Source organism: Fusarium subglutinans (genome assembly GCF_013396075.1).
Source record: "Fusarium subglutinans strain NRRL 66333 chromosome Unknown NRRL66333_c0000305, whole genome shotgun sequence".
In the NCBI taxonomy this organism is placed as follows: Eukaryota; Fungi; Ascomycota; class Sordariomycetes; order Hypocreales; family Nectriaceae; genus Fusarium; species Fusarium subglutinans.
Window position 1 is genome coordinate 1 of NW_023502368.1, and position 24,833 is coordinate 24,833.

Consider the following 24,833-nt stretch of genomic DNA (forward strand, 5'->3'; position numbering starts at 1 on the left):
TGGCTAAGGGGTAGTATTAAAGGTGCCTAAGGCACTTACCTTATATATTAGCTAGACCTCCTGGCCTAAGACCTTAGTTAGCCATAGTTAATATATATATATCCCTCTTAACATTTTTCTTGCTAATAAGAAAAAAACTATGCCTATAAGGATTTTAGACTTGTTTTTAAGAAGCGGCCGCTATTGTCCGTCGTTGTTAGTACCTCCTTTGTCCCTTGACCTGTTTGTCTTCCGTGCCTATCCCATTCTGTAGTCGATCATTGCCGTTAATATAGAGCTGAAAACTGTCAACACAAATAATTACTACCACGTGGCCCTCCACTACCCCTTTGTCTTGTGTTGCCTTGTTAGTCCTTCCCTGTTCCTGCCATTCTGATCCTCCTTTGGTTGACTATCTCGGCCCTGTCTCCAGACGGCCTGAAATTGAAGTTGAGTGAAATGTTTAAAAACAATGTGTAAGATTATTAAGGGTACTCGGTCACCATTCTGAGAAATGCAGCGATGCCCATTGGCATACCCAGTCCACCAAGGCATTCGCCGGGAAAGGTCAGAGGTGAGGCATTCTTGTAAAAACAACTAAAGCTTAGCCTTGTAGGCGGCAGTCATCCCCATAGATCATGGATTATTACTCCTTGTGCCATAACCTAAAAGGAACATCCGGAATTTAAGAAGGTGAGCTCTGCAGAATCTAAAGCTTCTGGACGCCACGTTCAAAGCCTGCGTATAGCAGTAAAACCAGTCGCCGTTCCGTAAAACATCCAATTGCATTGCTCCACGGTCTCAAATACCTTAGCCGCCAGAATAGCCTGGAAACATCGTGTTGGAACTAAACCGCTTATAATAGTACGAATTGTGGATTCTATAAATGTGACCCTGCTACTCATACCCTGGGCCGACTATAAGTTATCCCGTACCTCCGTTCCTAGCCTCTAGAAGCAAGGTATTATGTATTAAAATTGGACGTCTCCTCTATCTAACCGATCAACACTCTCAGTGATAAGATGGGCGTTAAAAGAAAGATTTTGACTTCAAGGTTAAGTTTTAGGCAGCTAATCACAGCGTCACCGAATGGAGGCTTATATATAAGGATTGCATGCGCCCGTGAGGCACAGAAGAACTATTGCTAGGTTTTCATATTCTAGATTCCTCCTCGTATCATGTCGGTGAGACAACCTATGATAATTTGGAGATGTCCAAAGCGCTTAGCCTCTTGTAACTGCCGGCATGGTCTGCTTTCTGAATCTGGAGTAGTAAATAAGAAACTCAATATACGAGAATTGTCCTTAGCCATATGTGGAAGGCGGTTCGAACAGCTGCTTTGAATAGTCGGAGTCAACTATGCGAATTTTAGCTATAAATACTGAGGGATCTCGTCTTTCTTCACCATGGAACAAGCTTTCACAACCACTTCAAGTTTTCATTTCCCTTCAGACTTTACTGGTCCTTACTGAGCTCAGGCCATCTCTTTCTTATCAACTCCACTCAGCACCAAGCCCCAGAATCAAAATGCGCTTCGATCTCACTGCAATTATCGCGGCAATGGCTTTGACTGTCTCGGCAGACCGTATGGAGGTCTTTACGAATTGCGCAGCTGGCAGTTGTCACAGTGATGATGGCATCTTCTATACCGACTTTGGTGCCTATCGTGTCAATGCCAACGAAGGATGCAGAGGAACTTCAGTACCTGCTATGACAGAGTTCTGTATGGACTGGGGCAACCGACGCGGCCACTTTAGGTTCTCGGGACAAGCCAACAAGCGATGCCTTGTTCAAGACTCTGAGAATAAGGTCGGTTGTGGCAGTGACGGAACGGATTGCTGGAAGACGACTTGGAAAGAGGTTGCCTGTTACTGGCGTGAGATACCCATCCCGGAGGAACAGCTGGCCACTGAGCCTCATTCTACATTTTTCACCAGCACAGTCCCTACTCTTGCCACCAGCTTCGCTGACAACTGAGGAGCCATCGAACAGGAAGCTGGCCGATGATAAATGTGGCCCGTTTTGTTCTCGTTATCATACTTGATCAGCGAGGCTCCCTTTTACTTAGGGGTGAGAGGCCTTTATAAAAATGGTGAAAGGTTTATTTGCAAGACAAACTCTAAGACGAATATAGGATCTCTGTCAGAACCATTCGGAACTTGGCCTCGCCCACTAGATAAGTTTAAACTTATTGCATCCAACACATGTATCGCTACGGTAGCAACCGTCATATTCTCCAACCTGTGATTAGCCTGTGAAACACGCATGTTTTGCAAATCTTATATAACGCTCTCCGTGGCGAGAAGTAAACCGGTGATGAAGCAGCCGACGGCTGGCAAGTCCAACACCAAAGACCTCGTGAGGTGCATCTCTAACCACAGTTCTAGCGATGCCATGCTTGAAGCACTAGCATCATTACGGCGAATTCTGGCCAGCAAGTCAATTGCCTTGGGACCAAAGATCAGGAGATGCCCAGCCGCAAGTAGAGTTCCGGCAAAGTAAAAGAAAACGAGACTTCGTGCCCCATTGCCATTCCAAGACGTAACGGTATTCGCGATTCCGCTTGCCAAACTGAGAGTAAAGCTGGCAAAGACAACTTTGGTTCCCCATGGTCCCCAGTTGGTGAACCAAAGCCGTAGTAGCTCATTTGCCTGCACTCGGTATTGACGTATCGTCCAGCAGGAGAGGAAGGCATACTCGTCGTAAGCGAATTGTAGGCTAACTATCGATGAGATGACTGGTAATAGACGGAGCAGCTTGGTTGGTAGAAGGAGTCCAAAGAGGTATGACAGTAGGATAATTGAAACCACAAGCCATATGATCTGCCGAAAGGTTTTGCTGGCCATTGTGTCGCGTTAAGGGATGTTTATATTGTCAACGACGGAGCAAAAGGTTCAAATTCAATCCGTGAAGTGCAATCTGTAGGATCAAATGCAGAAGCAGATAGTGTTTGCGATGGTAAAGTATCTTTCACGGTAGCTTTGAGGATATAATCAGCTGGGGAAGTTCTCCTAGATATAATATCTCCTCTTTCGAAAACAGGGCGATGACCCAATACTAGCTCTGAGTAAGCTGACATGACTCTAACTGAATAGCGCAAATGATGTACAAAGCGCCTTGGACATACAGTACGCCAAGGCCCGTGATAGCGCTAAGGTAGAGAGGCCTTTCAGCAGCAGCCTCTGCCAGTTCGGCCCGAGGGAGGGGCAAGAAAAGAAAAGGCTCGTCACTTTGTGTCAACTGAGAAAGCAATCAGGATATGTATTACAATTAATTATGTTTGTCTAATGTATGTTCTTGCTATGTAATGTCTAGTCGCCTTTCGATACCCAACCCATTGTGCAACTCAAATCCTACACTCCCGTACCAGCTTTCTCTTTAGGCTCAGTCAAGCTACTGTCGGAGTAAACACCCTCCTTCTGTGATGCCTTCTCCTCAGAATCATCAGTGACAACCTTTCTTGTCTTACCCCAACCGAAATTGTCCATGTTGACAACAGCGTAGAGCATAACAGCAATATTGAGAAAGGGACCCAAGAAGACAAAGACAGCAAGACCAAGCAGGAACTGGGCGCGTTCAACAAGGTTTCGAGGCAGCCAAGTGGCCATGATGGCATAGTAAAGAAGAGGGATGATCATGACACCAGCGAAACACATGATTAGCCACCAAGGTTGACTCATGAAGGCGACAATCATACAACCGATTGACGCAATGACGAACACGTTGAGAGACCAGGTGAGAACATTAGAGAATGCGACAATGCGCTCCCACCATTGAGTGTTCCAAGCGCAGAAGAGGAGAAGGTCGTTGCTAGTGGCACCAAGCGTCCATCGACGACGCTGAGAGAGGAAGACGTTCCAAGAGTGAGGGACGTCAGTGTAAGCGCGGGCATGAAGAGCCTGGCGTGTCTGAGCATGAGGGAAAGTGACGAGCAACTGGCAAATGTGGTTGCGATCCTCTGAGGCTGTAGCGCGAATGCGCTTGAGCATACCGTCCATGTGCTTGGGAAAGTAACCGAAGAGGTCGATGAGAACGAGGTCGCCACAGGTTTCATCGCAGATCTTGAGGAGTTGGCAGCAGCCGGGAAGACAAGAGACCTTCTTGGTGGCGATAGACTGATGAAGACGACGAAGACCTTGGGCAATAGTGTACTCGGCAGATTGGTACATGGACCAGAGGTTCCAGTTACCATCCTTAAAGTCAACCGCGACGTAACCGCAGACACCGACAGTGTTGGGATAGTACGACTCCTTGAGAAGTTCGGTGACACACTTGTCCTCAAAGACGGTATCGGCATCCATCCCAATGAGATGATCGACGCTGTCCATCTTGACCTCGTTCTCAAGCCAGCTAGTCATGGAGTCGAGGAACTCGCGCGAGAAGATGGACTGAGGGTTCTGGGCACGGGTGTTGAACTTGTAGAGGAACGATCGAATGACAATGAGACTGTCGCGCTTGCCTTGGTTCTGGTCCTTGACGATACAGTAGAAAGGCAATCCCTTGTAAAAGCCCTTGGAGATCTCGATATCCATCTGTTGACCGTCCCAAGCAGTGTAAGCGCCACGAATCTTCTTCCTCTGTGTCTGATGAAGGAAGATATCCTCGTTGAGGTAATCCCCGGTAGTCTTTGTCATACCGGGACCACGAACACGGCCGTCGCAGATGACCATGATGCCTTTCTTGTGGTTCTCAAGACCGGTCTGGTTGACGAGGGAGTCGAGAGAGCGGGTGCACTCTTCGAGTGTCTCGTTGTAGCAGGGGATAACGTAAACCATGTTTTCGGGGGTGGAGGGCTTGATTTGCTTCTCGGGACTGACCCAGTGGATGAAGGTGAAGACGGCGATGGAAGCGATCATGATGCAGTTGAGGACGAGGGGGAAGGAGATGAAGGGGAGGTAGATGTAGTAGTACCGGGGCCAGTACCAACTCGCAAAGATGAACATGAAGCTGAAAGGCGAGTCAGGATTAGCGCGATGGGATGGGATGGAGTGATGGACTTACTTGACTGCGACCAGACCAGCTGTAAGGACGTATTTCTGAGTCGTAACCTTTCTCTTACCGCGCTTCAACAAGACAGCATTGCCGACGTCATCCTCAGTGACAGTCTCAACCTTGGGCTTAGCCTGTTCAGCACCGTCGCTCTTGGACACAGGACCGCCAGCGCGCTCGGCCGAGGGTTGAGGAACAGGCGTGATCTCATTATCCAGGGAAGGAGTAGACGAGTGTCCAGCATCAGAGCGAGAGCCAACAGAAGTGTTATTGCTGATCGAGACAGGAAGACGAGGAATAGGAGCGATGAGATCGGTGCCCTTTGAGCCAGGGCGACTGACCACCGAAGTTCTCTGGGTGTCAGGTGTACCGACAGACTCTGGGATCCATGATCTCAGAGACGAAGGCTGTGAAGCGCGATAGCTGTCATTCGATGAAGCTTCGTCGGTGAGGTATGCGGGAATAGGCACGACGGGATATTCAGTGTCTGAGACATCTGAACCGTTGGAGCGGGCTTTGCCGTGGACGATTCGGGCATTGGCATGGACTTGATCCTGTTTCAGAAGATGTCAGTTAAAGAGGAGGAAGAGGCAGTGTAACGGTGACGAACCTTTTGCTTGCCAATGAGGATGGAACGTGGGGGATTAGTGGTGAGAGATGCCATCGTTACACCAAAGACGGTGTGCAAAAGAAGAGAAGAGATTGGGCTAGAAGAGGACGCTGGAATGTCGTGAAACACCAAGAAACGAGTGGCAAGGTGGTATGAGGTAAAGAGCGGTGCCTCAGCGATAATTCAAGGATGAAGAGAGAGGATTGTAGTTACCGGTTGAAGTTGCAAACTAAATAACACAAGCTTCCTCCTCAAGCCAAGGCTTTTATCCTCTGGTATAATGTGCAAAATATGAGCAAAATATGTCATTTGCAATTAAGACTTGTGGCAGACAACTTACCTTTGCCTCACTATGCAGGGAAGCAATAGTCTCGCTAACTAAGAATTCTAGACATATCTAAATTGGATCGGTATGGCTAGCTGAGGGCTCGACCGTCAGTTTGGTGTCCCTGGTGCTGGGAGCCCGATCACTTGGTTGCGACATCCTAGCGAAACCCCTACCAACGATGTGCTTTTCTTCTTGGCAAGCAGACTACTGATTTTAGCCTAGTGGATTGAAGTGAGCCAGCTGAGGCTCAAATGAAAACTGCGTCAAAAGCAGCCTTCAGTAAACGAGGTGTCCGTGTAGTCCCGGAGGTTGAAGTGAGGACCGTGGTGTCATGGCCGCCAAAAGAAGACGACTGTTTTCCTTTTGGAAGCTCAACAGGGATCTTGGGGAGAGGATATGCATAAATATTGGGTTGACTCTCGGTTCAAGGATAAGACAGATAGAAAGACTGGTCGAGACTGTTAGCGTGGACATGGTTCAGCCTTATTGCGCTGGTGGATGGCAGATCAACTGAACGGAATGTCCCAGGCGGTAAGCCCCCTGTTATTGATCGCTTACCCCGGTCATATGTGAGTTGGCATTACCCAACGAGATGCAGTCACGTTCTGCCAGTCAAAACCACACAGAGCTACAGATCGCAATTTTGCTTCTTCGCCAGGATAAAACTGTTCGAAGTGATCCCAAAGAAATCTCCTTCTCGGCAATTAGCATAACATTGCGACTGAGCGGGAGGCAATCATCAATCATCGGGGCTTTATTGAGGTTGCTTTTTCTCCCAAACAGGTTCCGGGATCTGACAAGTCACTTAACTCAACACGGCTGGATTAATATGGACGCAGCGACCCGTAGATCTGAATCAATAGTCTACTCCACTAAGACATATCAAGAATCTAGCCAGCGATCAAAACATCTTCCAACCCTTTTAACTGCATATTTGGCTCACCCTTGTAATTTATCCAGGCACCAAAGCGCCTTGATGCATGAATACGGGCGTAGTGCCACGCGGATCAATAAGCTTAACCTCTTGGCATCCGCGCCCAAATGGTTGAAATGGGAGGAGAGTGGGAAGTCTGAGTCTCAATGGGAGAATAACATATCGTACTGAACTTGCCGTTTCGCAGTGAGTATTGAGACCCAGTCGCATTTGTTACTCCCCAGCAACACGGCGCTTCAATTACGCAACCACAGCAATCAGGTTGCCCTTCAGCCTCATTTCGCCACTAATGGGAATAATGCGGTGGTTAATGTGCCTCATCCATGTCAACCCGTCTTAACCTCTTCCTCTAGCCAACGCTAGTCTTGCTTTTGAGGCTGATCTCAACACCAACCAAAACCAGGAAGTCGTGCCGTGTCTCATATGGTCCCGCATTCCCGTTACACAGCATGGCGATAACCCAATTCACAGGAAATGAATTCATGTCGCTTTTCTTTTTTATAATATTATTCTCCGGTCTTTTCAATTCAGCTGGAGCTAAATGTGGGGAGATTCATGCTGCATTGCCGGCATGCTTTGCTTTTTATACGCTGCTGCAAAAGTTCCGACAGAGCCATATTCCTTTTTCCAGCACGGGCTGGCATCCCCCTGGCCTGTGATTTGCTCACGGGAGGATACCGGAATCAATAGCTGGTTCCGAGCCATCGGATACTGTACTCAGCTTCCGACCACAAGCGAAATGGATTGATATGAAGGGTGACCTGGTAAAGAAAAGATCAATCATGTCTTGGGATTATCCTGTGGATCGTTCTAGAGCCTAGAAATTAGTCGTCAGGTTTTAGAGGAGGCGATTTAGGCTCTCGTTGGCTTGGTTGAATCAATAGTCCCTATCACTTCTCTCTTTCGCTTACTGGTCTCCAAATATTCAGAACATCTCACAGCCCTGCATGGTTGCCCAACATAAAGCTTCTTCGTTGATCCTTGTACCGACTTTAGCGTGAGAATATGTCAACATGCCTCAAGGATCAGTCCGCCAACGAGATACTGCTATTCAACATCACGGCTCGCGATGAAATGGCTACAGAAGAAACGAGGCTTAACTGAATTCCTTGAATCCACACCTCCTGCTATTTCCACTAACTCTGAGCCAGGATCACAGCCTTGGTGGAACCGTTCAGCTGGGTCGAAGCTCTTCTGGCTTAGTGGCGCTGCTGTGCGAGGTGTTTGCAGGAATAGAGTCCAGAAGGCCTGGAGGGATTATTTTTCACATGCCCTAATGGTATGCATACTTCAGTATTGTTATGATGGCTGAAGCTTTCTCAAGTGCTGGTCTGGAGCTTGGAGAAGGACATTTAAGAGGTTGGGGTTGAACTCTCGTTGTATGAGAGGGTCGAGCACCGTTGAATCTTTCCCATTCGAAATCCCTCGCTCAACTTCGCATTGTCTCCTGCTTTCATATTCTTCCCATCAATATTTCAAGTAATTGTCAACATGGAGGACTTCGCTGGCATGTTGACTCCTTCAGACTCACCCTCTACATTCCGCTTCTACCCAATTACTCCTCCCCTCAGCTCCGCCCCCTCAGAGACAGACCTCACCCTCAAAGTCTGTACTGATGTCGCTCCCCACGATATCCCCGTAGTAGCAGTCGTCGGAGTCGGCTATGTCGGAAAACATCTCGTCAGCTCTTTTTCTTCCAAGTATCAAGTCATCGGCTTTGATGTTTCCGAGAGGCGCATTCAAGATCTGCGACAGGAGTTCAAGCTCAATGAGAACGTTACCTTCTCACGAACTCAGAACGATCTTATCGCTGCTACGCACTTTCTCATCTCGGTGCCTACACTGTTGCGACCTGACAAGTCCATCGATTCTTCGTATCTTTGTGATGCTCTCAAGATGGTTGGTCAGATTGCTCGTCGGGGCTCGACTATTGTGATTGAGAGCTCTGTTGCCGTTGGTATGACCCGTGAGTTGGTCGGACCTATCGCCAAGAAGCTTGGTCTTTTTGCTGGCATGTCTCCAGAGGTATGTGACAGCTTCATTCATCAGTTGCCGCTCATCATCATAAGTCTTACTAAATCACAATTACAGCGCGTTGACCCAGGCCGTACCGATCCACCTGTCAAATCGATCCCCAAGATCATATCAGGTCTTGAAGACATCCTCCCCGGCTCCCTCGATGCCATCGACCGTATATACTCCACCATTTTCGATAATGTCGTCACCGTCTCTAAACCTGAAGTCGCTGAGATGATGAAGCTGTACGAGAACTGTCAACGGATGGTCTGCATCGCGTACGCCAATGAAATGGCCGATGCGTGTATCCCTCACGGTATCGATCCCTACGAGGTCTGTTCTGCAGCATCTACCAAGCCATTTGGCTACATGCCCTATGCACCCGGTGTCGGTGTCGGCGGACACTGCATCCCCGTCAACCCCTACTATCTCCTTTCCAACAGTTCGTTCCCGCTGCTCGAAGCCTGTTCATCAGCCATGAGTGACAGACCGGCCAAGCTTGCCCAACGTCTCATCGACTCACTGCCCGCTACCGATCGTCGCTCACGTGTGCTCGTCGTGGGTCTTGGTTTCAAGCCGGGCCAGTCTCAGCTTGACAATTCACCTGGTGTCGCGCTTGTTCGAAATTTGGCTGTTTCGGGTGCTCAGATTGACCTCACTTGGGCTGATGCTCTGGTCAAGCAGGAAGCTGTGCCTCAGGTTCCCCGTCTTGATGAGTGTAACTGGTACAAGGACTTCTTGGAGTCATTTGACCTCATTGTCGTGGCTATGAAACAGCACAACATGGACTTTTCTCTGCTAGCAGAATTGGAGGGCGTTCGCGTTGAGAGCTGGTGCAAGTGATTGAGGACTTTGTACGATACCTTCGTTGGCTGGTAAAAAAGTGGGTTTATTAGTTTCATCATGTCGCAAGATAATAGCTTAGAGTAATAGACATCTCGACATCCTTCTCATTACATTTAACATGCATCTTCAATTGAGTTGATCACTTGACGCAATCCATCTTCTCCTGGCCATCATTCACCTAGAGGGCACCTCACAGTCCGCTCTTGACCCATTGAGCCTCCTATTCTCACATTCAAATTGCGAGTAATCTGTCGTATCATGCCGCGTCTCGAGCTAAATATGGCAATGCGAAACTCCATTTCGCTAAGCTTGGTGAGAAATATGATCTGTTGGATTGTGAGCTTTAGCGTGGCATAATGAGCCGCTCTCCGTGAGGCAACGGATGTAGATGGTAATTTTTTTACATGTCATTTTTGGTGATGTTGGCCTTCCCGCTAATTTTAAGCTGGTCTGAAGTCAAGAGGGAACCGAGCTAGCTGTATTTGGGAGATACTGTATGAGATAGGCACATGATAAGATAACGACGTTTTTCCCCGGCGTTCAGGGTAAGCGACGTGAATTACAATTAACAATTAAGCAGACAGGATAGCAAGCTAATTACCCACTTCAATAAGTGATAGAAACTATTACTAGGTAGTATAACAGTTGAATTAAGGTTTAGGAAAGAATGGTGATGAGAACGCGATGTTATATGTGTCCTGTGCTACACATCGTTGGTTGAACTGGTGACAATGATTCCAAACTAGCCAAGATCTATTTGGATTCTAAGTGGGTTTAGGAGAACACGTCACTAAATATCACCGTTTAGACCATTGAATGTCTTAAAAACAAGCTTAACTCAATCCACTCACACGTGCAACATGTTTCACTTTACATACATGGAATCCAAGACAATTTTCCAGGAATTTGAATGGCATCTCCTTAAATCGCCGACCACCAGCCTTGTGACGGTTGTTGGTGGCGTTAGCATGCAAGTTTCCCTCTTAGCACCAATTATCGCCAAGAACAAATGAACTTTCTTGGCCTTCCCTGCACGTTCCGTTGCGCACTTTCACGCTCGCTACTGAGCCGTTCCCAAAATGGCATAATTAATCGACCATCATGGCTCGCCAGGCGCAGTGATTTGGTGCTAGAGACGACGCTATTGATTCCTGCATTGCCCAGCTCAGGCCAACGTTAGACCCGACCGCCTGATGCAGCCTTAATCTATTCTTAAGCTTAATGCATCCGTTGCCAATGTTGCATTTCATGCACGGCGATCATCAACAAAAATGAGGATTTCACGAAACCTCCTGGTCTTGGTGCTCATCGCAGTGACGAGGGCTCAAGATAACGGGACAGAGACAAAGCCCCAAGACTGGGAGGCCAATCAGTGCGATTGCTACCTGACAGACGGCATTGAACCAGAATACTACACTCAGCATCGGTTTTGGGACTTTAGAAACCTCGGAGACTACGCTCGAATTCCGGACACGATCGCGGGAGAGAATGCATCCGCTGAAGCAGACATCACGAGCAAATACTTCAAGAAAAAGGAATGGAAGGACTTTTGGGCTATCCAAAGCTGGAGCAACCGAAGAAGTCACGACACTCTTGCTTATGGCGCGGGGTTCCCCATGGTCAATTCTGCAAACAACATTTACATCCGGACCAACCCAGACAAGAACCCAGCGTCGGAAACATATCTTTCCATGCGAACGAACCGACAGCAAGATTTTCAAGTCGCATCTGAGTTCGACTCAATTGATCGCTTCCAATTTCTCTCTATCAGATTCCTCGGTCGCGTGAGAGGTGCACCCGGCGCTTGTATGGCCATGTTCACATACGTCCCTGCCGACGAGATCAAGAACGTGCAAGAAGCCGACATGGAGATTCTGACCCGTGAAGACTACGATCGGGTTCACTACACGAATCATCCAGGTTACAGCATTGAAGGCGAAGTGTATCCCAAGGCAACGCGCAACACAACCCTCCCCGATGATCTCAAATGGAATAAGTGGGTAGAACATCGTCTGGACTGGACACCAAGCCAATCAATCTGGTACGCCAACGGCAAACAAGTCGCCAACATTTCCTTCCAAGTACCCCGCGATCCATCTCTTATGATATTCAACACATGGGGCGACGGCGGCGTCTGGACCCAGAACATGACGACGGGCGAAGAAGCGTACATGGAGATGCAGTGGCTTCAACTCTTGTACAACACCAGTGATGCATCTGCTAAGCACAAGCGGGATGACGCTGGCCCGAAAGGGAGGTTTTTGAGGAAGAGAGGGGATGAGGATGTTTGTAGAATGGTGTGCAGTATTGATCAAGAAGATGGTGCTGGGGTAGTGACGTGGCTTTGGGGGAATAATACGGCGAGCAGTCTGTTGAGTGGGAGGAGTGTTGGTGCGAGTTTTGGAGGGTTGATAACCTGGGTTTTGGGATCAGTGATGTTGGCGCGATGGATCTAATAGGCAATACTCTAGTTTTTAATTCTTGAAACATAATATTAAGCGATTTTAATTCTTATTCTAATACATTGTTTGTGTCTTGGGGTTTGGTGGAGTTCTGGCGATGTTTGTTCTCATCATGCGGCCAAACACGTTTAAGGTTGACGCCACGAACAAGTCAGCTGAGCCTACAAACGTCGGTTATGATCGATACGGTGTGTCTGCCAATCAAGACTGTTAGACTGCTGGTTTAGATAGGAGGCAGCTAGAGTCCGATTGATAATGAGATATTGTAATTTGTGCTGTTGGGCGACTGCGAAACAAGCCATCGATCAACGTCCCATCTGAGCCTTTTGCTGCATCCAAAACAGGACGAATTTAGGCAATATCAATAAAATAAACTCTGAATGTTCAAAGACCTGAACCCGGCATGGCAGCCTAGTCAATATCTTAAGCTAACCATTCCAACAAGAGAGCACGCAATACATCACTAGTCTTTCCCGCACAACACTATCGCCGATGGTTGGTTTCCTCGTGGTTGGGCCTCAACCTAAAAAGTCGTGAGATTATCAGTATTATCAACTACTCGATTTCCCGCGACATAGACTGACGTTCTCGACCGGGCATATCCAGACCAGATAATGAGCACGCCTAGACCTCATGCGTCTATCGGATAACACGTTGCGTTGTGCCCAGCACCAACCCGATCATCAGCCCAGCCCAGCCAAGTTCCATAAGCCTTGCACTTGCTCTTCCAGTCCGCATCCTTGATAGTACCATTCTTGCGCTCGTTACACGTCCCCGTCTTGTTGTCAAATTGCGCCTAGAAACTGTTTCAGTTATGGTCATGAGTAGATATGGGGATATACTCACGACATCCTTGTAATATTTCGTGCAAACATCTTTGGTGACGTCGGGATTTGTCATCCACCAAGCGTCGCTGGCGTCTTTGATGTGGAGACAGCAGTTGTGCTTGCTGAGATCCTTGGAGTCCTTTCTGTTGAGGTGAGTTAGTTGAGGGCTCAGTATGTGAGTGAGAGGCTGGACATACGCATGGACAGCTCCAATGAGGAGGCATGAAAGAATGAGAGATCTAATGCTCATCATGGTGATTGATGACGATTGTATAAGACAGTTTGTCGAACACGATGTTGTAAGTAGAAGATTTTGGGACAAAGATGAAATATTTATTCTTGGTTGACATTGACCGCCAGCACCCTACATAGTAGTAATAAATCGGCAGTTATTCTTCCAGCATTGACCATGCACGGTGTTCTCCAATGACTACTGGTTATGACACTGTCTTGATATGCAAACCCCAGTTTTCATCTTACTCGATGCTACGCTGCAAACTTTATGACGTCGCAAGCCTTTCCCGCCTTTCCGGCCGATGCGCATCAGCTGGTAAGAGGCTGAGCTGCGTACAGTGTTTGGCTAGTTTTCACGATGGTGTTCACCGCCTTGTTTGACTGGCATTACATACCAAGAAGTAAAAGACCGACGATCAAGAACTAGCGGTGCAAGAGTCTTCCAGGATACTGATTTATTCTCGAATTGAGACATCATGTTAATAAGAATGTCCTGTTATCTGTATCGCATAGAAGTTGAGGATTATTAGCTCGAAGGGAGATTCAAGCCTCAACAGGAACGAACACGTCATGTCAGTTTCCGTAGTCGTGAATACCGGTAGAGACGACGAATATCAAGGGGCATTGGTGACTTAAGCAACATGCTTTATTGATATCAAGCGGAATCTGAGAACACCATATATTATGGGTGAAAGCTTATATCAGGAAGATATCGTGTTATCGTTCATTATCTGTGTTCGCAGCCTCAAGCTTAACCTTACAGGCGGCAGTCATCCCCATAGAGAACACCACATGTTCTTTGTTCAATTCAAACGCTTTCGAAGCATAGAGTCCGTGAACAAGCAGTGTCGAATGAACAGCTGGTGCTTAATATGTCTGTGAGATACAACGATGAACAAATGTTCAACAAAACAAATATTGAAGAGAACAATCCTTACCGTATTTGCACTATATAAGTCTTGCCAATTACGTGACCGATCACGATTCAATAGCACCCTCTACCAACAACATCCACCAAGCATCACAACCAAAACAATCACGGTAAGTACCACGGACACTGTTACAATGGACTACTACACAAATGCCATGACCTGCACCGAGTGCATCGATCTCGCAGCCAACATCGCCGACCTCCGGCATGCCCTTGCGCGCATTAAGATTGAAATAAAGCGCCGAGAGATAAAGAGCACGGCACCATTTCAATTCGATAAGAAAGACATGCGAATCATTAAACTCGAGTCTTGCGTCAATGAAGCTCAAGAAGCAGAGATCAAGGCTGCCGAGGCTGCGTACCAAGAGTGTAAGCGCCATCTCGAGATTGTGAAAAGTCTTGACTGCAAAGACCTGGAGGCGAAGAGCGACAAGTGTGCTAAACTTAAGAAGGATCTTGATGCACGGAGGCAGCGAGTAGAGGAGGCTAAGAAGAGACAACTGGAGTATCTGGTAAACATCCGCTATGCAGACGATGACTGAGGGGAATAAGGATACTTAGTTGGAAATGCAATCTTAAGTGAGCTTGAATCCCGTTTGTAGAATCTAGCACTATTGAGCAGATAGGTGGAATGTGACGCTGAGTTTGCACAAGTGAATTCACGTGTTGGTGGCTAGGAGTTCCGATCTGAATCCGCGTCCTTATGCTTGCCCATCAAATGAAGCTTAACAGCCTAATCCCCAATGAATAATCGGAATGACCATTTCCTTTCTAAGCGCGACAAACGCCGCTGACACAGTTCGAGGGCTTCTGGCACGGGACGCTTGAGCTACACGACCATCCCTGGCACCTAGCAAGACGAATTAGTATCCAAACATGCCACTCCTCATAAGATCACTTACCCCCAGTTGCAGGCCTTGTCGCTGCAGACACCATCAGGGGAGAGACAGGTGAGGCCGCTGTTGCACAACTTGGTCTGTCCATCGCACTTGGCTCCCAAACCGCCTGTGCCAGAACTGCCACCAGATCCGCCGCCAGAACCACCGGACGTAGGAGGCCAGGATGCACCCGGTGCAGCATACTTGGTATTGACCCTACCTGTAAACTGCCATTGAACTCCCTTGATGACATTGTTCTTGTCACCGTTGGGATTTCCGTGGATGTTGGAGTACGCATCGATCATGATGTCGATGGATGAGGGCGTCTACGTGGATGTATCAGCAGCAATTTCTCTCATGTCCTTCGTGTAACATACTCTAACCCACTGATCGTCGAAAGAATCACCAATGTACATAAGCTGACTCTTGCCCGTCGTAGGGTCCGTGACCTTGGCTTCGAGGCCACAATACTTCCTAGTCTGCTGTCTCCAGGCATCGGGGTTGGAGTAATACGTGGCACCACCCATTGCCTTCAAAGACTGTCAAGTCATGAGTAGATGTTCGTGAAGAATATGAGTTTTTAAATGGCTTACAGGAGCAAATACAGGGTCGGAGTTGTAGTATTTGTAACCACACCAGCTCTGTCCGTTGGTTGAGTCCTGGCCTGTGGAGGCGCGGTACCATGAGCCAATGCCGGACTGAGGACCAGGAAAGAAGCCAGAGGGGACATTGACGTTGTAAATATCTGCGACCACTGGTGTCGCGATGGTGCCGACCATGATTGAAAGTGTAAGGAGAGAAGGCATGATGGAGAAAGTTTGGAGGAGAGGTAAATGGTTCTGCGACGGAAAAGAGGGACGTTATTGATTGACAATGATCAATGTGAATCTTCCAAAATAATCATAGAAAATTCTCGGCTTATGGACTTATATGTCGAAACCCGGCGGAGGGTTCAGGAGTAATAGCAAGTAGCTTGTGTTGGCAGCAGATTATGCGCTAGCTGGAGTCTATTGCCAAATATGAATCTCCGTCCCTGGTTCAGGTGCCTAGAGTGGATTTATACAACCAATAGCTCGCTACCACTGGATCTCGCCACAAAAGATCGTCCGATGGATGCCCGTTTCGTATACCGGTTCACCCGAACTCAATCGCCATGCCAGAATGAGCAGGTCGTAAATGCAAGCAACATGCGGATGTTATCGACCGCAAGGGTATCATGCATGTATTGAAAGATCGACACGGTCTAGCTCTCTGCTTCAGCCAATAAACCTCTTTGGATCGTCAGCATAATTGGGGTAGTATCTGTATACGGATCAGCTGAACTTGAGGGACTAACCGAAGACATCTTCAGTAATACTTTCTAGACCTATGGCTGTGGAATTGCTCCCTAAACAGAAGCCTTATTAGCAGGGCCGGGCCATGAATTCGCGCATCCACCACCGCCTTATTGTTTATGATTGGTTGGTTCCGGCTACGACGGCAGTCTTTAGGGCCGAGCCTGATCTATGGGGCCGAGCCTGACTTTGTGGAACTTGAGATCTGGGGGCCAGGATGCATCGGTGGCCTCATAGAGTGAGGGAACGAGAGTCTGTCTATGAAGCGACGAATAAATAGTCTGGGGTAAGTATTTCTTGGTATATAATTGATATGGGAGTAAATTTGCTTCGCCGACTGAGCGGCATAGGCTTTATCGCAAGATCCTGCCATGTCTGTACACCGTCGAAAGATCGCGTTCATCAATGATCGCCCTGGGGTGCTGGAAGACTCCCTCCCGCATTCTTCCCCAATGCCACCACATGTCTTACAAGTATGCACCATATAGCCTGAATATGCAAGACGCCGGTCTCACCCATTGTTTGAATATAAATATCGCCCATAGCCCTCTGGTACCAAAAGACCCCAAATCACAATCACGCATCATTGACCCAACTTTCTCTTTTGCCCTCATACCAGCTTGTACCATGAAGGGTCTCTACACCAAACTGTGCCTGGGCCTTCTTCACCTTGGTCAATTGACCGAGGCCAAGTCCGGCTCTTGGTCTGGCACCAACAACTACTTTCTGCAAGGCATGTCAGACTCAGCCCAAGATGCATACATCCAGACATTGTCCTCCTACAACACCAAAGTTGTCAGGCTCTGGGTCAATCAAGCTAGCAAGGGCTGCCAGAAAGGAAGCCAGATAGTCAGGGACATCCCGCAATTGGAGACGACTATCGGGCAGTACAACAAAGTGACTTTGGATGAGATCGATAAGCTTCTTGTCAAGTTGTCGGACAAGAATATCAAGGCTATCATCTCACCACATGATGGCAACTCTTTGATTGGAGACTACAGAAAGTAAGTAGTATCTCTCACAAGTGGCGAAGATTGGCCATATCTAACATTCTCAAGGGACGCCTATTGGGCTCGTTGGGGCGCGGGGTATTTCTATGAGAAGCAGGATGCCTTTGATGCATACGACGCGCGCCTGTCGTACATCCTCAATTACAAGGGCGCATACTCCGGCAAAGTCTGGAAGAACTGGCCTCACGCCATCTTCAGCTTCAATCTTCAGGTAAGAACTTCAAGCCATCACGTTAGATTGTAGCTCTCTAACAAAGTCCGCAGAACGAACCCATGACTCCTGGACCTAGCAACTGCAAGAACGGTGATCCTGCAGGCTGGGCCTGCGGTCGTGCAACCTTCATGCGCAACGCAGGATTGGACAGCCATATCCTTATCTCCACCGGTGGTATGGGTGGTGACTTTTCACACGGCTGCACCTTTCTCCCCGCGGTCACGCAGTGCAAGGCCATCGATGCCATTTCGGTCCATCGCTACGCAAGCGTGCCTGGCCAGTGGAGCGCCAACTTACCCAGCTGGTTGAGCCAGGCCAATGGAAAGAAAGTCTATCTCGAGGAATGGGGAGTCGATTCGCAAAAGTACGATCAAAAGTCGGCATTTGTCTCAGAGGTCAACAACATGAACTCTGTCGGACTGCCTAACATGTACTGGCAACTTCTTCCCCCATCTTCTGGAGGCTGCAGTTATAACCCTCAGAATGATGCCGGTGATCCTTTTGGCATCTATACTAACTCTGGGGTCAATTTGGCGGGTCCGATTAATGGTGCTACCTCATCGGGGGCTGCTCAAGACTGGACTGGTAGTCTTTACTAAGCATTACTATATTCAGCACTGGCTGTTGAGATGTGGATTTGAGAGACGTATTTCACTTGTGCGAATGCTCGGCTACTGAGAGTGGAGAGGTAGTTAGTCGGTAGCTAGGGAATTGAAACGTATCAACAGAGAGAATTTGTGCTGGTGTTTATCCCATAGTTAACTAGTTGATTGACTGCCAGACTAGGCATTCGATGAGGCATCCATACACGATAACCAATGCGAGAGGTCTATCATTGTACCACCAGCCTGCAGTTAAAAATGCGTCAGCCCTTTGCTGCAGTGTACGATTAAATATCTTCCTTGGATAGATTTGGCTTGTGAAAATCCGAAATATGCCATGCTAACATGATTTCTAAATCGACACCGTCTTTGTCTGTTGATCTTTGCCCTTTAGTTTCGTTAACACACTATACTTTAGATACTCTTCAATATTCAAGCTATGAGCTACTTAGCATAGGCGCATCGGCTCGTTAGCAGGCTGGAAGATACTCCTCTTCTCGCCCCTAGCAACCAAACGATATTCTTTCTTCCAGTTGGACAATGGAAGACGATGTTTTGCGGTATGGATCAGCCTTTCAAGTGCTTAAAGATGTCTATTTTTGCTAGATTAGTGTCTGTGGTCATAATTGGCAAAAAGAAGAATCCATAACAGCTCCGCTGGAACATATGGACCTCAGACTGAGTTACAAGCAACAGAGAATCTATCGGACATATTCAGTGCATTTCTGGCACGGAGTGACGATCATAATGACCCCTGTCATTGTAATTGCTACCCTCACTCCGCTCTGGTGTATTTGTCGGCCTCAGCATGTAAGAAGATATTAGACCTTGAAATAGGGAGTTAAATTAAACCCAGCAAAACGTATTCTAAGCATATCATGAACTTAGTATGAGTCTACACTACGTAACCTTGGTTCTTCATCATTTAGTATCGAGATCCTGAGTTTTTTTCTCTCCCCTAAGCCGGGTACGGAGACGGGAAAGGTATCGGCAGGTACTCCGAGATCAGCACGCCAAGCTGCAGAATCTATATTAGTCCAAGTCTTGAAATCCGGGGAAGCGGGGAATTGCAGTGCCGATTGGCCTCCGTAATGGAATACTCCCTCGTTGTTCTCAATATTTGACAGTGACGATTTCCCGCTCATAAGAACACACATAGCCCAGTCCAAATTTAAGTCAATCTCTAACATCATCTAAGTCTTATTGTATTAGCTTACTGGCATCTTCATAATCCACTGTGTTCGCCTTGTTACAATACAAAAGCCACAACCATGAGACTCAGCACTGCTGTCAAGTCAGCATGCTTCCTCCTTCTGGATCAAAGCACCATTGCTGAAGGAGCAAAGACCCCTAAGGGCATTCTTCAGACATGGCCTATTCCCGATGGCGTCCCTACCGCAACCTCTTTCGATGTCAAAGCTCGCGTTCCCGGTGGCAAATGAGAAAAGATTGACACGTTTCAACCTATTCTCAACGAGGTCAACTTCACCACTGGCGGTTCTATCAAATACAATTCATCTCTGGCTTACTTCGATTTTAACGGTACTGTCGAAATCCAAGCCAGATATTTCAGAAGTCCAGTTTTCAAGGCTGTTATCAGGCCTTACTCCCTCAACCTGACTCCTAAGAAGTCTGGCTCTGTTGTCACTTTCACTTTGGATGAGCCGCGAGATATTGTTGTTCAAGTCAACGACAATATTTTTGACGCCCTGCATATCTTTACCAATCCTCCCGATGCAGTTGTCCCATCCGAGGGTGACAAGGATGTCATGTACTACGGCCCTGGCTATCACAAGCTCAACTCGACGTTGGAGGTCGGATCTGGGAAAACTCTGTATGTCGCCGGCGGAGCAGTGGTTTCAGTCCCTGATATTACTGTGACCAACTCGAGCGATGTGACCATACGTGGACGGGGCCTCTTGTACAGTCCAAAGGGAAATTATCTGAACGTCTACCGATCCAACAATGTCTTGATCGACCGTCTAGTCGGGATCAACTTTTTGCCCAGGGCATACGAGTCAAAAGACGTAACATTCAGCCACTGGTGCGACTTCAGCGCTGTTCAGTGGGGAGATGGTATGGACGTGTATTGCTGCGAGAATGTTCTTATTGATTCCGTCTTCCTGCGCAATTCAGACGACTGTATCGCGGTCTACGCTCACAGAAATCAATGGTATGGAAACTCGACAAACGTCACCATCCAGAACTCAATTCTGTGGGCTGATGTTGTCCATCCGATTAATATTGGCACCCATGGCAATACTGAGGACCCTGAGACCATTGCAGGTCTGACCATCCGCAACATCGATATCCTCGACCAAAGAGAGGGACAGGTCGATTACCAAGGGACCATCGCACTGAACCCCGGAGGAGGCAATCTGATCCAAGACGTCTTGATTGATGACGTGCGCGTCGAGGATATTCGTGTTGGCCAACTGCTTAACTTCCGTGTTATGTACAATACCAAGTACAACACGTCACCCGGCCGAGGGATCAAGAACGTGTTGGTACGTGATTTGAAGTACCCTGGGACGAAGGCCAGCATGTCCATCTTTGTCGGTTATGATGAGGACCGGACGATCAGCAATGTTACGTTCGAAAACCTGGTCATCAATGGGAAGGTCATCTCGGATAACATGCAGAAGCCGGGATGGTATTTGACTACAGATTTTATTCCGGCTTATGCAAATGAGCATGTGCACAACATGACTTTCACTTCTACTTGAGACCTTCTTTCACTGGTGGTAGTAAATATTTCACTGTCAAGGATGAGATTGAATCAGGCTCTTGGGTGCTCTGTATCAATTTTATTTCTTGAACTATATAGTTGACTGCTGCCTTCAGGCTTAAGCTTTAAGCTGCGAAGACACAGGCCTTTCACAGACATTATTAGTAATGCGCATATGGATATACATGAGCCTGATGAAGCCTGGTTTAATCCTCTGCCCTAGGTTCGGGACATTATCATGATGAGCAGTTGTGACTTTATCTATAGTAGTGTACTTCATTAATCATTCTGGCCGACTTGCCTCTGGCCAATAAGTACCAATATAGTTGCTATAAAGTACTTCTTAAAGATATATTGGTAGATGGCCAGGCCTACGGCAAGGCGATATGATTTGGAAGTGGTAAAGCTAACTATCTTAGTCGTTGTGTCCAGTTGCAACACCCCAGAAGTATCCGCACCAGCTACCGATGATCAACAGAATCAAGGTAGCGAAGCAAGCTAGCGATATCCGCCTGTTCTTCTCACCATTTTCCTTGGTGAAAATCTCTTTTCTTTCGTTGAGCAAGGAGCCCTGTGCAATTCTCTTCTTTCGTGACCATTGGAGGTGTCCAAGGTCCACAAACTTCCACGCCCCAACCGCGAGAAGTAGCGGTACGACGACAGACAGTCCAGCGAGAAAGTTAATGGATTAGTTAGATGTTAGTCCCGAGCTAACCCCAAGAGTCAGAGTGTTCCGAGTCGGTAGTAATCAGATTGATAAGATGTCGAGTGAGCACACTAAGAGCCAGAAAGGGTTAACGAGGTTACATTGAAAATTTTCTCACAGTGAGAAAATGAGATCCGCAAAATCCCGTCTGCCGATCGAGCCACTTTGGAGGCCGTTTCTCCACTGCGATGAGGCCTCATTGTCTTTGGACCTTGTTAGGCATGAGAGATGCTAAAGATGTAGACTCCGAGCTCGGCATGAGTACGGTAGAGGTTATGCTTATGCTGATCAGATGAATGTCTTTTTTCAAGAGGCGTTGGCCAATGGAGATGTTCTCATGGTTGCAAACAAATACCCGATAGTCCGTGGCAACTACTTACCCTGGACACACCCTCATAATACGACAGCATAATCAGGCAGCACGCCTCATAGAGTGCGTGTAGGAGGTCTGGTCATAGACTTGGGGATAAACAACGCCAGGTAATACAATTCCTTTTATTTAGAGATGATACCGTGATAGATGATGGGGCTTCACCCTTCTTGCCGTTTTGATCTGCAAAATTTCGACTCTACAGCATGCTACGGAAATATCAGCCTACAGCGTCCGTCTGCCGACTGGCTAGTCCTGGTAGCCAGTAGGCATCCCCATTACTAAAGACAATTAGACATAACCAGGAAAGAGTAATAAAATCTACGTAAAAATCAGCTGCGTTCTAAGTCTATCCAATATAATTCCATCAACCGCCAAAGTCCTCAGAGTGAACATCTATTATGATATTTCGTTTTTTCTGCCACTTACTTGCCGAATCCTGCACGGCATCCATGAGGGATTTCGGGCCGCAAGTTAAGAGGAGAACTCGCTGATGACTTCCAGCTGCTCCCACGCCTTCGCTAATTGTTCTATCAACGTCTAGCTTCTCAAACAACGGGTTGCATTTGGGCTCAGCGCTAGTCAACCCGCGCACGTTTCCCATCTCAGAGATGGTTTCGTAGTGGAACGCATCCTGTCGTAGAAGAACCTCCAATTCTGCTCCGCAAGGAGATACTTGAGAGTCGGTGCCATGAACTACTGCGTCATATGCAGACCGTTCGCCCGTCACATAGACCTTAACCCTGATGGGAAATGCAGACTCCGCAATATTACTCAAATGTCTGCGAAACCAACTCATCTGTTCTAAAAGGTACAAGGAGTCAGAAACAATTTCTGAGCACTCAGGGCTTGATCTTAACATACCTATACGCCTTACTGCCCATACAAAGTCGATAGAACGAATCGCAAGTTTTTTTTCACGCTGTATTATGAGACGGTTCATGACTCCAAAGGTGAAGGCTGCTCCGCTCCCACCAGCGATCAGGATCAGTTTGTCGTAGTTGCTCACGTCTGGCAGCGACCCATATGGCCCATCAATAGATGCCCATAGAGGAGTTCTGAGATGTTGGTTTGCAAAGCTGCTGACAGCTTTGGTGAACCCCTTGTGCGTTTTCATGACGAGCTCTAGACCAGAGGAGTCATTACTGACAATAGTGAATGGATGAGTCTCAAATATTCCAAGTCTCGGAATCCATAAAAAACAGTGCGATCCAGGTAAGGCGTCTTCCATACCAGGCTTCTTGAGCACTATCCGTGTTCCATTATACGGAAGAGGATAGAATGTCGCTGAGTTGTTAGCGAGATTGCATAATAGCTTGCTCAGTCGTATGAGTCGGTCCACCGTCCACATGCTGAATATGATGAGCATCACCATCGGTATCTTCTTGGCCCAGTTTGGTCTGTGAAGGGCTGTGAAGATCACAACCGCCACGAAGCCTATGATGTGGCTAGTATAGAAAAGCTCATAGTGCTTGTGTCTAAACACCCCCGTCAGTAGTACAAGCATGGCAACGCCGGCCCCCATGCCTTCGATATCCTCCTTCTTCAACAACTGTACCAAGCGACCTTGGCGGCCAAAATGAATCGTGTATACAAGGGCGTGAAGCGCGAGAAGAAATACAGTTGTATAACCGACGATGCGATGTAGGATATTAAGTTGGCTGTGCGAAATGGAGGCCAAGGGGGCCAGCGGGTTGTTCTTGAGGCCAAAAAAGACACATAGCGCCATGTTGCCAACGCACATCCTAACATTGGTCAATTACGCACAGAATGTCATGACGGAATAGTGCACACTACCATCCGAACCTAGAGGCCCAGTGATTCAAGAGTTGGGGTATCGCAAGCATATTTGAGCAAAAAGCGATGTTGCCGACAAGATAGATGCTGATCATCACGATGAACCCCAAAGAAGGTCGGCCAAACCACGAGGCTGGTAGACGTCTCTGCAGAATTCTACAAAGAGCATGAGTATACACCGAGCTAAACGCTTGGACAATTGTACGTACTGAAAAACCAGAAGAGATGCCTCACGCCCGGACGCCGATACTGAGCCAGAGTGTTTAAAATGCGACGTAATACAAATGTCACGCAGCCGACGAATGGCGAAGACTAAAAGCATGAGACCGCATAGAAAAGCGGCATACTTGGTCAGTGCCTCTTCATTCTTGCCCTGCTTGGTACTTGGTGGTTTGAAGCCCTCCATTTTCGAATAGTGTATGATGGAGGAAGAATGACAGATCTCGCACTGATTGATAAGATTGCGTCAAAATCCGATTGATAAGTCTAACCAGATTCTCGGCCAAGCGGGCATTACGCGTGAGCCCCGCGCGTGATCCAAGTCACGCTTCGTGGCAGTCGAGCTACGAGTAATCCCGATCTCGGTGCCATTTCTGACTGGACAGGATCTTAGCAAAAAGGGTGTCGTGCTTGTTCTTAATTTTTAGCACGCGTTAGATCCATTTAGCTTGGTTGTTATCAATCTCGTTCGGTTTTCCGTCGGCTTCGGCCCCAAGACAGCTAGGCTCGGTGTTTCGATCACAAGCCTGATAGGCTGTGCTGGACGTCATGGGTCGTGACAGGGTTCTTCATCATGGTGAATTGTTCACAGTGAAGAAACAGTCTGTTTGCTGATCCCTGCTCGACACACACTTGTTTCTCTGTCCTTGAGTGGCTACAGTGGGCGGCAACTAGCTGGGATGTTTATATGAGCCGAATTTTCACGAGCAGGATTCTCACGCTAGGATCCACAAGATCAGATAAGATCATCTGAGGGTAGATTGATAATTGGCTCGACTGGAATGTGGACAGCGAATACGCGTACAGTCCTGTCCTCCT

At 47.7% G+C, this 24,833-nt stretch overlaps 11 protein-coding genes across 11 annotated transcripts; 6 read left to right on the forward strand and 5 right to left on the reverse strand.

Annotated features, from left to right (window-relative positions):
* Positions 1-1,506: 1,506 nt before the first annotated feature.
* Positions 1,507-1,956, forward strand: FSUBG_13031 (uncharacterized protein; the record flags this gene model as incomplete). Its single annotated transcript, XM_036677881.1, has 1 exon — positions 1,507-1,956. One exon carries the CDS (start codon positions 1,507-1,509, stop codon positions 1,954-1,956), a length of 450 nt encoding a protein of 149 aa, XP_036531486.1.
* A 302-nt stretch (positions 1,957-2,258) lies between these two features.
* On the reverse strand, positions 2,259-2,825 carry FSUBG_13032 (uncharacterized protein; the record flags this gene model as incomplete). The annotated part of the gene is made up of 1 exon (XM_036677882.1): positions 2,259-2,825. The coding sequence occupies one exon, from the start codon at positions 2,823-2,825 to the stop codon at positions 2,259-2,261; it is 567 nt and encodes a 188-aa protein (XP_036531487.1).
* Positions 2,826-3,332: 507 nt separating this feature from the next.
* FSUBG_13033 (chitin synthase class IV) lies at positions 3,333-5,632 on the reverse strand (the record flags this gene model as incomplete). The annotated part of the gene is made up of 3 exons (XM_036677883.1): positions 3,333-4,926; positions 4,981-5,522; positions 5,579-5,632. The coding sequence occupies 3 exons, from the start codon at positions 5,630-5,632 to the stop codon at positions 3,333-3,335; spliced, it is 2,190 nt and encodes a 729-aa protein (XP_036531488.1).
* A 2,699-nt stretch (positions 5,633-8,331) lies between these two features.
* On the forward strand, positions 8,332-9,699 carry FSUBG_13034 (Vi polysaccharide biosynthesis vipA tviB; the record flags this gene model as incomplete). Its single annotated transcript, XM_036677884.1, has 2 exons — positions 8,332-8,865; positions 8,932-9,699. 2 exons carry the CDS (start codon positions 8,332-8,334, stop codon positions 9,697-9,699), a joined length of 1,302 nt encoding a protein of 433 aa, XP_036531489.1.
* A 1,274-nt stretch (positions 9,700-10,973) lies between these two features.
* On the forward strand, positions 10,974-12,158 carry FSUBG_13035 (xyloglucan endo-transglycosylase; the record flags this gene model as incomplete). The annotated part of the gene is made up of 1 exon (XM_036677885.1): positions 10,974-12,158. The coding sequence occupies one exon, from the start codon at positions 10,974-10,976 to the stop codon at positions 12,156-12,158; it is 1,185 nt and encodes a 394-aa protein (XP_036531490.1).
* Positions 12,159-12,795: 637 nt separating this feature from the next.
* FSUBG_13036 (uncharacterized protein) lies at positions 12,796-13,244 on the reverse strand (the record flags this gene model as incomplete). Its single annotated transcript, XM_036677886.1, has 3 exons — positions 12,796-12,960; positions 13,011-13,134; positions 13,189-13,244. The coding sequence occupies 3 exons, from the start codon at positions 13,242-13,244 to the stop codon at positions 12,796-12,798; spliced, it is 345 nt and encodes a 114-aa protein (XP_036531491.1).
* Positions 13,245-14,290: 1,046 nt separating this feature from the next.
* FSUBG_13037 (uncharacterized protein) lies at positions 14,291-14,698 on the forward strand (the record flags this gene model as incomplete). Its single annotated transcript, XM_036677887.1, has 1 exon — positions 14,291-14,698. The coding sequence occupies one exon, from the start codon at positions 14,291-14,293 to the stop codon at positions 14,696-14,698; it is 408 nt and encodes a 135-aa protein (XP_036531492.1).
* Positions 14,699-14,927: 229 nt separating this feature from the next.
* Positions 14,928-15,840, reverse strand: FSUBG_13038 (uncharacterized protein; the record flags this gene model as incomplete). Its single annotated transcript, XM_036677888.1, has 4 exons — positions 14,928-15,006; positions 15,059-15,360; positions 15,412-15,573; positions 15,628-15,840. 4 exons carry the CDS (start codon positions 15,838-15,840, stop codon positions 14,928-14,930), a joined length of 756 nt encoding a protein of 251 aa, XP_036531493.1.
* Positions 15,841-16,863: 1,023 nt separating this feature from the next.
* Positions 16,864-18,191, forward strand: FSUBG_13039 (glycoside hydrolase family 5; the record flags this gene model as incomplete). The annotated part of the gene is made up of 3 exons (XM_036677889.1): positions 16,864-17,372; positions 17,427-17,589; positions 17,643-18,191. 3 exons carry the CDS (start codon positions 16,864-16,866, stop codon positions 18,189-18,191), a joined length of 1,221 nt encoding a protein of 406 aa, XP_036531494.1.
* Positions 18,192-19,465: 1,274 nt separating this feature from the next.
* On the forward strand, positions 19,466-20,920 carry FSUBG_13040 (tat pathway signal sequence domain protein; the record flags this gene model as incomplete). Its single annotated transcript, XM_036677891.1, has 2 exons — positions 19,466-19,582; positions 19,643-20,920. The coding sequence occupies 2 exons, from the start codon at positions 19,466-19,468 to the stop codon at positions 20,918-20,920; spliced, it is 1,395 nt and encodes a 464-aa protein (XP_036531495.1).
* Positions 20,921-22,247: 1,327 nt separating this feature from the next.
* Positions 22,248-24,201, reverse strand: FSUBG_13041 (ferric-chelate reductase; the record flags this gene model as incomplete). Its single annotated transcript, XM_036677892.1, has 5 exons — positions 22,248-22,279; positions 22,428-22,802; positions 22,863-23,743; positions 23,805-23,951; positions 24,005-24,201. The coding sequence occupies 5 exons, from the start codon at positions 24,199-24,201 to the stop codon at positions 22,248-22,250; spliced, it is 1,632 nt and encodes a 543-aa protein (XP_036531496.1).
* Between the last annotated feature and the right edge of the window lie 632 nt (positions 24,202-24,833).